The sequence below is a fragment of the Muntiacus reevesi genome, chromosome 3 (assembly GCF_963930625.1).
Source record: "Muntiacus reevesi chromosome 3, mMunRee1.1, whole genome shotgun sequence".
In the NCBI taxonomy this organism is placed as follows: domain Eukaryota; kingdom Metazoa; phylum Chordata; class Mammalia; order Artiodactyla; family Cervidae; genus Muntiacus; species Muntiacus reevesi.
The window spans coordinates 226,845,281-226,858,675 of record NC_089251.1 but is presented as its reverse complement, the minus strand read 5'-3'; the positions used below and the strand labels follow the sequence as shown (position 1 = coordinate 226,858,675).

Here is a 13,395-nt window from a genome sequence, read left to right as displayed (position 1 = left end):
TAAGAACATTTAAATAGATTTATAATAACTCTTTGGGTCTTAGAAAGATCTAAATATATATAACATTTTATATATTTTACATATATGTTAGTTTTTATAGAATATATGTAAGCCCTTAATTAGCATATAGTAAGCATTTTGATAGTTTCACAGGATGACTCAGTGGTAAAGAATTGTCTGCCAGTGCAGGAGACGCAGGTTCGATCTCTGGGTTGGAAAGATCCCGTGGAGATGGAAATGGCAACCCCCTCCAGTGTTCTTGCCTGGAGAATTCATGGACAGAGGAGCCTGGCGGGCTACAGTCCATGGGGTCACGAAAGAGTCGGATACAACTTAGCAACTAAACAACAACAACACAACAAAAGCATTTGATGAACTGTGGCTCCTCTCTGCCCAATCAGCCCCTCATAGACTTCTCGCAGTTTTGATATCCAAAATTTATAGTAATTGCTGACTTGTGAGTTTTATTAGAAATGTTCAAGTTCCCATTTTTTGTTTTTATGATGGCAATTTGAATCCATCAGGTGGCTAATAAAGCAACAAATTTCTACAAATTATTTCCCCCTTTAGAAAAATTTCTTGTTTCTCCATGAAACGGGGCTGTGTATAAAGTTCTGAACTAATATGGTGGCCAATAGAAAAACCCTGCATCATGAAACCCATCAACATCAAAGTCTCAGGATAGACCTCCTCTACAGTATGCCCCTGTTACAGGAGGCTGATCTCCTTAGGCCTCAGGAAAGGGCCCCTGGGGTCCTGGAGCCTGCTGTCTCTCCTTTTGAATAGACCAGTTCATCTACCTCAGTGTAAACAAACATTATTAACATTTTCTGTTTTCCGTGAGGTGAAAGTGACACATGGCATTGAAATAGTCCTACTCAGTGGATCTCAACTAGGGACAGTTTCATCCCACAGGGGACATTTGGCAACACTCATAACTTGCCATAACTTGAGGGAGGCATGCTACTGGAATCTAGTGGATTGAAGTCTGGACAGCCCACCCACAACAAAAAATCCTCCAGTAAACACCACCAATAGTTCCGAGGATGAGAAATTCTGATCTTTCTCAATCATAAAGGTTAGTCCAGGTCTAGGATAAAGGTATAAGGAAATTCAGAAGCCTTGCTTTGTTGTAGTCCTGAGGTCCTTGGGTTATAAGGACCAGAGTAAGCATGTCAGGAAGGAGAAAAGTGCCAGCCCCTCACACCCCACACAGCATGCCTCAAGGGGAAATTGGCAAGTCCAAGGAGCCAATGAGACTTTAAAGAATTTTATATTGAAATAATTTGAGCATGCAGAAAACTTGAACTTAGTACACATAATTTATACGTGCATGTATATGCATATACATATGTATATCTTCACCCATATTCACCAATTAGCATTTGTCACATTTGCCTTTTTCTCTTTCCCCCTGCCCCCTCTCTTTCTTTCCTACGTGTGTGTGTGTGTGTGTTGTTTCCTGATACTGCTCTATCCCTAAATACTCCAGTGTGTTTCCTGAAAATAAGAACATTCTCTTACATAGCCATAGTGCAATGATCAAAATCAGAAAAGTAGTGTTAAAATAACACTAGTGTACATAATTTACTCAATTTTACCACAAGCGTCCTTTACAGAAAATGAAAAATGTCTTTTGATTCAGGATCCAACCCAAGACCACACATTGAATTTATTTGTCATGTCTTTAGTCTGTTTTAATCTGAAATAATGTCTCACTTCTTTGCCTTACAAGTCCTTCATATTCATCAAGCGCACAGGCCAGTTGTTCTACAGAACCTCTGTAAATTTGGGTTTATCTACTGTTTCCTCATGATTAGACTCAGGCTCTGTATTTTTGGCAGGATAGCACATGTTGCATCCTCCTCTGCACAGCGTGGGAGGAAGCACATGATATCAATCTATCCTATTACTGGTCATTTTAGCTTTGATCGCTTGGGTGAAATGGTGTTGAGAGGTTTCTCTACTGTCTAGTTACTATTTTATCCTTTGTAATTGATAAGTAACTTGTGGGAAGACTCTCTGACAATGTAAGCACACTATTTTTCATCAGACTTTTACCCTGTGGTTATAATAAACCAATGAGATTTTTGTTTGGATCCCTTTGTTTTCTGTTGAAAAAATAGAATGACCCTGGGACATACAAGAAGCTTTGAGTCTCATACAAAATCCTTTGGGGGAATCCTAATCCCCTCAAACAGTTATGAGGTATAACTGTATGATAAACCACATAGGAAATGAGACTCCCTAAAATCTAGACATACCCCCAATATGTCATTTTTCCAAAAGATAAGATGCATGCATGCCCAACTGTGTCTGATTCCTTTGCAACCCCATAAACTGTAACCCACCAGGCTCCCCTATCCTTGGGATTCTCCAGGCAAGAATACTGGAGTGGGTTGCCATTTCCTCCTCCAGAGGGTCTTCCCAACTCAGGGATTGAACCTGCATCTCCTGCATTGGCAGGCGGATTCTTTACCACTGAGCCCCCGAGAAGCCAGAAGATAAAGGCTGTCTCCTAATTAAATCCTGGGGGAGACTGTTATAATCCCAAAAGGTGGAGAATTGCTGCTCTGTTTGATGATATTGGTAAAGGCTTTAACTACTTGGGCTGATTTCTTACAGGCAGGGTTAGTTGCAACTTTGAAAAGGTAATCCATAATTGTATTTTGAAAGTCAAATGTGTCTCATAAGTCAAGAAATGCTATACCTATTTTCTGCTTATGCTACTATAATGCTTAATTTAGATGAATTAGTAACACTATTTGACATTAACTATGTCACTAACTAAGCTAAGAACACCACTGAAAAACCCTTTTGTCTCATTTTAGATACTTTACAGAGAAGCTTGGGACAAGGACAAGACTCAAGTTCACATCATGCCAGATACACCTGACATTATTCTGGCTAAAGCAAATTTAATCAACACAAGTGATGTAAGTTTCCAAATGAAACATCTATTTTCAGATAGCTCCTTTTGATTGCTTCTGAGGCAGTGAATTTATTTGAAGGCTATTTTGAATACTTGAATCATTTTAATTAACAAACTTCATATGACTTAGAGTCCTCATTTAATGGCTTTTAGCTTGAACATCCCAATAACTGGATGGATCCCAATAACTCTGTTGGATGGAGTTGGAGGGATGTGCTCTCTGTTCCTCGTGGTTCATTATTACGCACATTGTCATATTGTAATGATTTGTATAGCTCTACCCTGTGTGGACAGAAACTTCATGGGGGCAGAGACAAATCATATTATATTGGATCTACAGTGTTTAGCCACTATAGTGCCTGACACACAGGAAATTCCAATAAAATTTATATGAGCATAAAAAACTTATGTAGGATAATTTCATTTTTATTTTTATTGTCATAGTATACCCTCCTGAAGTTTTATAGATGTAAAAATTAATACTTTAACAACAAATTCTAATATGAGGACCTTAAATAATATACTGAAGTAATACCACAAAGTACTAAAATAGAAAAACAAGTCCAAGGTCAATAGGTACTTTAAACAATCTGGTTTCTGAATTAAGTACATTAAATTATATTCTCAGTTATTTAATTATGTAACAAATCTGGAGAAAGAAATTATTTCACTTAAACTTTTAAAATTTGATATTTAAACTTTCCTCAAAAAAAATCTTACATGTAAAACTTATGAAGGGCTTTAGTTCTTGCCTAAAATTGTGGACCCTACTTTTGGACAGCCCTATATGGTAAAATAGACTCTAGTGTTAGATGGCAAAGACATTGCTCTTTTCTAACAAAAACTTCTATTGAAACAGTCAAAGTTAATTGGAAAACAGCACCTTGATGATATTTCATTTCATTTACCTCCCAATTTATTTGTCTAATTCTCATAAATATTTAGGAAGAGCTAACATTTAACTTTGTTGGTCTACGTAATTGAAGAGCTTTAGAGCTTAAAACAAGATCATCAGCAATCAATGGGCACAATTTCCAGTTACATTTGAGTATTCTAGAGCTCAGAAGCTATTCTTATGAACTCTTAAAATATTTAGCACATTGGATTCATTATGCTGCAGTTGTTGATGGGAAACAGTTTTTTTCAAAGTGATTTTCATCTCTTAACAGAAATTCTACCGAATGGGTTATGAGGAGTTGAAGAGAAAAGGTTATGATCTTCCCGTTGATGCCATACCAATCAAAGCAGCTAAAGCGTCCCGGGAAATTGCCAGCGAAGTAAGACTTTATCCTTTCTTGGTACTGATTAGATTGCAATTTTCACTTCAAAAAAGTCTCAGTTTAATTTTAAATTGAACAGAATCTTCCAAGTAACAAATTAACAATAGTGAAATGATCCCAGGGATGCAACATGGGACAAGGATAAACTCAAGGATGTATTTATTATGTATGGAATCTGTAGCTAGATTTAGCCTTTAATCTTTCCTATCAAAAAAAAAAAAAATCTGTGGCTCTCTAGCCTTAGGAAAATATTTGGAGTTAATGTGCTTTGTAATTCACCACAAAGAGTAACATAAGTTAATCTTCAAAAGACTCTAAGACATGGTTTTTTTCTCCTTTAGTACAAGTACAAGGAAGGTTTTCGCAAGCAACTTGGCCACCACATTGGAGCCAGAAATATTAAGGATGACCCCAAGATGATGTGGTCCATGCATGTGGCCAAGATCCAGAGTGACCGGGAGTACAAAAAGGACTTTGAGAAGTGGAAGACCAAGTTCAGCAGCCCAGTGGACATGCTGGGGGTGGTGCTGGCCAAGAAGTGCCAGACCTTGGTCAGTGACATAGACTACAAGAACTACCTGCACCAGTGGACGTGCCTGCCCGACCAGAGCGATGTCATCCATGCTCGGCAGGCCTATGACCTGCAGAGTGACGTGAGTCTAAGATTCTTTATTGGCCAATAAAAACATGTCTGCTTTCCTAAGTGTCAAAGTTCCCTCCACATCTGAATTCTACTTCCCTGGACTAACGTCCACATTCTATCCAGTCACACAAATACTGGAGCATCATTAATTTCACAAAGGAAAACACCAGCAAAGCACCCATTGCTTTGGTAGAAACCTCCAGATTATTGATCTAGTCGAATTTTGACGTTCTCTGTGTTCTTCTGTTTACAAATGTCTTTCAAAATCTGTTTCAAATGTGAATATTTTGTAGATTCCCAAGAAATACCAAAATTTAAAAATTTCCCAGGGAATTCAAGCATTGAAATGTATAATGTAGTATTTTATAATATAATATAAAACAAAATTTATGTCTTTAGGGGACTATCATTATACTTCTGTTTAATGGCCTATCACTTAAAATTTCAGAATTTGTACAAGTCTGACCTTCAATGGCTCAGAGGCATTGGCTGGTTACCTAGTGGCTCTCTTGAGGATGAGAAGAACAAGAGAGCTAGCCAGATTTTGAGTGACCACGTTTACCGTCAGCACCCAGATAAATTTAAGTTTTCCAGCCTTATGGACTCCATCCCAATGGTTTTGGCAAAAAACAATGCTATTACCATGAACCATGTAAGTCCTTTCTTTAACTTGAGGTGGATGTTAATTTTTGTATGTGTGTGTGAACACTGAAATCTGTTTCTATAAAAGAAAAATTACATTCAGTGCTTTTGTTTGGCCTTAAAGTGGTTTTTAAGTGGGCTTCCCTGGTAGCTCAGATGGTAAAGAATCTGCCTACAATACAGGAGACCCGGGTTCAGTTCCTGAGTTGGGAAGATTCCCCTGGAGAAGGGAATGGCAACCCACTCCAGTATTCTTGCCTGGAGAATTTCATGGACAGAGGAGCCTGGCAGGCCACAGTCCATGGATTCACAAAGAATTGATCACGACTGAGCACCTAACACTTTGACTTTCAAAGTGGTTTTAAAGTAAATATTGCGCTTCTTATTGACGTGACATCTAGACCCAAAGGTGTCACAAGTACTGACTCACAGAGCAGACTCTCTACTCTCATTAAGAACTAGATTCATTACTGACCTGAGCTAGTCACACCTGTTTTTGTTTATTCCAGCGCCTCTATACAGAAGCTTGGGATAAAGATAAAACCACTGTCCACATTATGCCAGACACTCCTGAAGTGTTGCTAGCTAAACAAAACCAAATAAATTACAGTGAGGTAAGCAATGTGTTCATGCTGCGTGATAATTTTTTTTCTTACACTGTACTTTATAGATCAGACTTACAAAGATTTATGTCTTTTTTCAGAAACTCTATAAACTTGGCCTAGATGAAGCCAAGAGAAAAGGCTATGATATGCGGATAGATGCCATTCCTATCAGGGCAGCCAAGGCCTCCAGAGACATTGCAAGTGAAGTAAGTGCACCTGCAGAGTTCTTTGCTCAGCTTTGGTTTCTTGCAAGGATATGGGGCAGAGCAAGTAAGCTGTGAGGTTAAGGTTTTAGCTAATGGTGTCTTGTAAGTAAATAGTTTAAAATAATGGTAATGAAGCTGTCAACAAAAAGGCTAACTTCTAGCTATGGTTGAATCCATAGCAACATGCATTTCAAAATAATGTCCATTCCCTGCTGAACAAAAGCATTGGCTGCTTTACTGTAGCTCAGACAGCCTTTTGACTTTGCCACATGATGTACAGAGCTTCTCTGGTGGCTCGGTGGTAAAGAATTTGCCTGCCAAGGCAGGAGACTCAGGTTTGATCCCTGGGTCAGGAAGATTCCCCCAGAGAAGACATGGTAACCCACTCCAGTATTCTTGCCTGGGAAATCCCATGGACAGAGGAACCTGGCGGGCTGCAGTCCATAGGGTTGCAAAGAGTCAGACATGACTTAGCAACTACACATCAGTGGCAAACAAAATGACATATATGCAGTTGAACTCATCATAGGATCCCTTCTTAACCCAGGCATTTACTGTGAACCAGTAAACCTACAAGATTCTGAAGGAATGGAACACATTATTCTGTTTATAGTCCAACCATTCACGTGAATCGTATGTTTATCTCTGCATCCTGTGATTGGCTGTGGATACTTATTGCATATTTATTTACTTTAAAAGATGGATTTGCTTACATTTCTAGAAATGTTTATCCTTCTATTTCTACTGTCTGTGAAGTCAAAAGCATATTTTCCCTTTATATCCAAAATACGGGAAGTAGCTGTCATACTTTTTAAAAAGATGTTCAACAGTCACAGAAGGATTAAAAGTATTATAAGATAATACAATATAATAGAATACCTGCTGCCATTAAAAATCATGTTTGTAGGGAATATATGGGCTTGCCTGATGGCTCAAGCAGTAAAGAATCTGTCTACAATGCAGGAGACACAGGAGACATGGGTTTGATCTCTGGGACAGGAAGATGCCCTGAAGGAGGAAATGGCTGACTACTCCAGTATTCTTTCCTGGAAAATCTCATGGACTGAGGAGCCTGGTGGTGTATAGTCCATGGGGTCACAAAGGGTTGAACACATACAAGGGAACATATAATGACATAGGAAAATGCTTAAATAATAACTGAAGTGAGCAGACACAAACCCATCTACAGTATGACCCCATTCTAATTTTATTAACATGCAGTCTCTCTGACATGCACACACACCCCCACAAAAAGTCATTTTCATCAGCAGTTATCACTAAATGGCAGAATGTCTTAATTTCTATTTTCTTTTTATATACATATATACAAGCTTTATTTTTTCTATGGTTTATAAGATGCAGATGTACATATTATATATTTGGGAGTGGTGGTTTAGTCACTAAGTCATGTTGGACTCTTGTGACCCCATGGACTATAGTCTGCCAGTCTCATCTGTCCATGGAGTTTTCCAAGCAAGAAATATTCAGGGGGAAAGCATTTTTAATGAATAGGAAAATTTGAGCCTAGTAATCTTTGTACTTTGTACTAAAAGTTATACTAGGTGACTATCAGTAATTTTCTTCTTCTAGTTCAAGTACAAAGAAGGCTATCGTAAGCAGCTTGGCCATCACATTGGAGCCCGAGCAATACATGATGATCCAAAGATGATGTGGTCCATGCATGTGGCCAAGATCCAGAGTGACCGGGAGTACAAGAAGGACTTTGAGAAGTGGAAGACCAAGTTCAGCAGCCCAGTGGACATGCTGGGGGTGGTGCTGGCCAAGAAGTGCCAGACCTTGGTCAGTGACATAGACTACAAGAACTACCTGCACCAGTGGACGTGCCTGCCCGACCAGAGCGATGTCATCCATGCTCGGCAGGCCTATGACCTCCAGAGTGACGTGAGTACTGAGGATCATGATGACATGCAAAGGTGGGAAATCAGTGAATTAACATCTGTTGGATAAGTGGCACCAACCTCTCCAGCCCCTGCAAGTGGGGGGAAAACATTTCTTCTTTTCCTGTGAGTGTTCAATGTCAAACCCTCCAGACCACAAAGGAATATTGTCTGATACCCTGTCTGTCCACTAAACTACATTTTCAAAAGTGTTCTTACTTTATTTCATGTCCTGTTGATGAAAATGTTTTCCCAAACCAGAGATAAATACTTACTATTTGTATTAACAGAATGTGTACAAGTCAGATCTCCAATGGCTAAGAGGCATCGGCTGGGTTCCCATTGGCTCTTTAGATGTGGAAAAATGCAAGAGGGCGAGTGAAATTTTGAGTGATAAAATCTATCGCCAGCCTCCAGACAAATTCAAATTTACTAGCGTGACTGATTCTCTGGAACAAGTGTTGGCCAAGAATAATGCCATCAATATGAACAAGGTGAGGCTTCAAAATTCAGTCATTACTCCTAAAGCTGGACCAAAGGAGAAGAAACATGATCAAGAAAAGAAAGAAATAGAGAATTGAGCAACAAAAGATATGTCTGCCTTTCTCTATATATATACCTATCCATAGCTAATATCTATGCCATTTATATTTTAACATTTACTTCAGTAGTTATTTCATGATTTTGATAAAATGGCACATTTTTATGGAAAATCATCTCTGCATAAGATATTCTAAGTTTCCTTTTGTTAACATAGAATTCTGAGTATCAGAAGACACTCATACATATCTGTTCTACTCTGAACTGATTACTTGAAGATATGTATAAAATACATAATGTGTATAAAATGCATAACCTCTTGTTATCTTTGTTTCTAAAGTTCTTATGGCCCTGAAATTTCTATGAAATATACACTGAATTATTTTCCTGATGACATTTTGTATTTTCCTTGCTAGCGTCTGTACACAGAAGCCTGGGACAAAGACAAGACCCAGGTCCACATCATGCCAGACACACCAGAAATTACGTTGGCAAGAATGAACAAAATCAACTACAGTGAGGTGGGAGCAGATGCTAATTCTATGACATTTGCATGATGTTTCATATTTCAATTAATCTGTTCCATGGTGATGTAATACTAAATGACCAATTTGTAAAGAATGCCATTTCTTGCTCCATGTGAGTACCAACTCTTGCATTTCTCAATTACCATCCTAAGCATCAATCATGAAGTAACACATATTACTATTTAGGTAGTGTAAATTTTAAGAACTGATAATTAAAGCAGTAACCAGAAGATTAACTAGACTTTCTTCTTTTATTCATTTAAGTTAGGAAATTGGCAATATACCAAAATACATTTATCTCTTCCTTATCAGGAGACATAAGAGATGCAGGTTCGATCCCTGGGTCAGGAAGATTCCCTGGAGGAGGGAATGGCAACCCACACAAGTATTCTTGCCTGGAGAGTCCTATGGACAGAGGAGCCTGGCAGGCTACAGTCCATGGATTCGCAAAGAGTCAGACACGACTGAAGTGACTTGGCACATAGCACATATGTTACATAGCTGTGCTAAACCTATTTTCCACACATGCTTTATTTTTCCTAAATTATAGTTTAGGGTCAAAATTTACAATTTTTATAAGGTTTAAGTCAAGGATTAAAATCACAGTACAATCAAATAACTGAGAGACAGAGGAGACCTATCAATATACACATTAGCAAGCCCATTTCCTATTTGTTTTCTGTGAGCATAGAGCCTCCCCATATCAGAACCACAGATTTTTCTTAATTGAAGTATAATTGCTTTATAGCGTTGTATTAGTTTCTGCTGTACCACAAAGTGGATCAGCTATGTGTGTACATATATCCCCCCTCCTTGAACCTCCCTCCCACCACCACCTCCCCACCTGTCTAGGTCATTGCAGAGCATGAGCTGAGCTCCCTGTGTTATGCAGCAGCTTCCCACTAGCTAGCTATTTTTACACGTGGTAACAAAAAGTGTATATGTGTCAATGCTACTCTCTTAATTAGAACCACAGATGTTTAGGCTGAGAGGTCAGCCTCTGCTCTAGGGCAGGAGTCCTCGCCCAATAAGCCGTTATCCTGCCTTAGCTTAAGTGTTCTCAGTGACGGGATGCTTACCTCAAAAATCAACCCATTTGTTCCGGCAGTTCCTTTGCAAAATGCTTCTCATGTATTGGGTCAATGGTTTCTCTCTGCAGACCCACCTAATCCTCTAAGACCATAGTCTGTGACCGCCCCACAGAGGTGGGGTTGCTGCTGTGTGCCTCCCCACCAACTCACCCCATGTTCTCTTTCTAATCTAAACATCCCCACTGTCCCTCGGTTTTTCCACCTGGAAAGTGGGTTTAACATTATAATAGTACTCTTCTCAGAGTTGTTATAAGTTCCTGGACATTCCTCACCTGACATGCCTGCTAGAATGTGACTCTTAGAACCGAACACAGCCCTGTAGCTGAGGAATGACTAATTTTGATTACCGTTGACTTTGCATTTCCTCTTCCGGACGTTCGCCCTCCATTTCTTCACCCTGTGCCTTAGGAGTCCTTGGCGACTATGTCACTGCTAGTGCACATGGGACTTGGGGTCAACCAAAACCCTAACACAACTTACATGGGCTTAAACTCGACTTCCTCTATCTCGTATTTATCCATTTGGCAACTTACATTTCAGTTCTGACTTACATTTATATCTCGGCAATTTTTTCTTCTTAGAATGAGCCTATTGATTTAAGCCTATGGAGACTTTTGTGAATCTAAGAGTCTGCCACTGATGTATTAGTTCTTTCTCCCAGCTTTGTGCTACTTGCCAGGAAAATATTCTTTCTTTGACAGCCTGTTTTAACATGTATTCCTCTTCTGCAGAATATAACTGAGAGAATTTAAATTAATTTGTCAGCAACTTAAGTCATTTTATTTTGGGGGGGTACAAACTATATTTTTAATGCTTACATAACTAACTCTAAATTGTCATCCCAAACTAAAAACATCAAGTGCCACTCCCAAAAAGAAGTGAGTTTTCAACTCAACTTGCAGTATAGGTCCCATAATGCTACAGGAAAGTACATTCTGTATGAACAAGTGTTTTAAGAGGCAAAGGGCCCCTGAAACTAGGCACTCAGCACTTTTGGAATTGTCAGCTCTGTCTTTACTGCAAAAGCTCAGAGCTGCTGTATGTTGCGGTTGGTTCAAGAGGCCCAGGACGAATGCCCTGAACTGAGGGCCTCACCTGCCTGGTCTGCTTTCTCCGACTTTTCTCTATTAGCTTAGTTCAATTCTGTTGTGTTTCTTTCTCATTTAGGACAGAAAGATAAAATGCAAATTTGACGATGTCATTCTCCCTCAAATATTGTTGTGGGTTTCCCATTTCGTATAGAGTTAAGCACAAACTTATCACCAGGCCTTCACATCCCAACTCCTGACTTTTTTCAGTCCTGTGTGGACATTTCCTCCGCCTGGCGCTGCCCCCACCTCCTTTGACATCCCCCGTACTTTGATTCATAATAGTCCCTGTGCCCTTGACCGCTCTCAGTCTATTGAAACCATATTTATCAAGGTCCAATGCAAAGATTACTCCCTCTGCAGAAAACTTCCTGATCTTTGAATTCGGAACCAATTTCTCCTTCCTGGAGTTTGTTCTAATAATATGCCTAAAGCACCATTTGTAGTTTGACTTCTTGGCAGCTTGTTCCACATCAGTCTTTCCATCAGTTCTCCGGCAACCTTGAAAGTGAGAGAGGTCATATTCATCTTTGGCTCTCAAGTACCAAGCCCTGCCACAGCACGGAGTTGGTGCAGAATAAATCTTGATTGAATTAGTTTTCCTCCTGTCCACTTTTGCCACCAAGACCCATTTGTTTTGGCTTTCTAAAACTGAATCATTGTTAAAACTCAAAATTTTGAAACAAGGAATAATACTTCTATATATAGTTAATGTAACATAACTTTAAAAATGAAAAACAAAGGTCCCATGTGCCATATAGGTATCATTTTTAAGACTCAACTTTGCAAAAAAAATCACAAAGCATAGGACTCTCAACAGTGAGATGATTTCAGGCACCTACCTGTGTAGAACTTAGTGAATTGTTTTAGTTCTCTGTTAATATTTGGATATGAATGTCAACATCTAACTGATTTTTTTTTCCTGCTCAAATTTAGAGTCTGTACAAACTCGCTCATGAAGAGGCAAAGAAGAAAGGCTATGACTTGCGAAGCGATGCCATCCCAATTGTGGCAGCCAAGGCCTCCAGGGACATCATCAGTGATGTGAGTTGTCAGTTTTACTGCAAGTATGTGGTCAGCCTGAAGGGACATTTTCACTGAACAAAATCTTTGAAAAGAACTTTCCTGGCCCTTTGGAAATAAAGCCTGATGTATTTGTGTAGGATTTTTCTAAAATCTAACTTTGAGGGAAATGAAAAATTGAATGTTTATTAAACTTTTATAACTGTTAAGACACAGTAGCTACAGTGAAAGCTGATCCACCAAGAACAGAGAAAGGTCCGTTCATGTGGAATCTGTTAGAGTGTAGCTGCAGGCTTGGAGGTACTTATATATTGTTGCAGTGCTGATGGAAAGAGTGACTCATAAACTTAAGTTCTCCCAGTGAGAATCATGGCCTGACTTTATATAGCATTTTAACTCAAAAAATACATATGACACTTATCATTATAATTCACCCTTATACGACCATGAGAAGACAGTCGATCAGTACCAGACTAGCCCAAGCTTGCACCCTTAACACCAGCACCTGGCTTGTGGCTTGTACCTTACAGGATAAAACCATCATCCTTCCCTGGTACCTCAGGGGATTCTTGGAGAACAGACCACTGCTCTAAAATTCAAGGCCCACTATTTGGGAATATGATAATACACTGTGTTTTATGTAGGAAGATCATATTAGTGACTCACTTTAGTTTACATACGTTGGGCCTTTCCTACAAGTGGATTAATACAAATAATAATAGATACCAAAATAATAATAACCAAAAGCACTGAGAAATCTGTGCTAAGAGTATTACATGCATTATGTCACTTATTTTTCATAATTACCCTAGGATGTAAGTGTTGTGATTATCCCTGTTTTGTGGATTACTTAAGCAACTTGTCTAAAATCAAACTTTTAGTCGGTGGTAGAGTTGAAACTCTAGTCCATCTCATTCCTT

At 39.0% G+C, this 13,395-nt stretch overlaps 1 protein-coding gene across 17 annotated transcripts in view; it reads left to right on the top strand.

Annotated features, from left to right (window-relative positions):
• Positions 1 to 13,395, top strand: part of NEB (nebulin) — a 204,397-nt gene that overhangs the window by 74,017 nt on the left and 116,985 nt on the right. For all 17 annotated transcript variants that reach the window (XM_065931527.1, XM_065931542.1, XM_065931541.1 and 14 more), the window contains exons 55-64: positions 2,832 to 2,936; positions 4,102 to 4,209; positions 4,554 to 4,865; positions 5,304 to 5,507; positions 6,007 to 6,111; positions 6,201 to 6,308; positions 7,899 to 8,210; positions 8,497 to 8,700; positions 9,163 to 9,267; positions 12,389 to 12,496. In XM_065931527.1, coding sequence (XP_065787599.1) covers positions 2,832 to 2,936; positions 4,102 to 4,209; positions 4,554 to 4,865; positions 5,304 to 5,507; positions 6,007 to 6,111; positions 6,201 to 6,308; positions 7,899 to 8,210; positions 8,497 to 8,700; positions 9,163 to 9,267; positions 12,389 to 12,496 — 1,671 coding nt within the window. The remainder of the gene's footprint in view (positions 1 to 2,831; positions 2,937 to 4,101; positions 4,210 to 4,553; positions 4,866 to 5,303; positions 5,508 to 6,006; positions 6,112 to 6,200; positions 6,309 to 7,898; positions 8,211 to 8,496; positions 8,701 to 9,162; positions 9,268 to 12,388; positions 12,497 to 13,395) is intronic.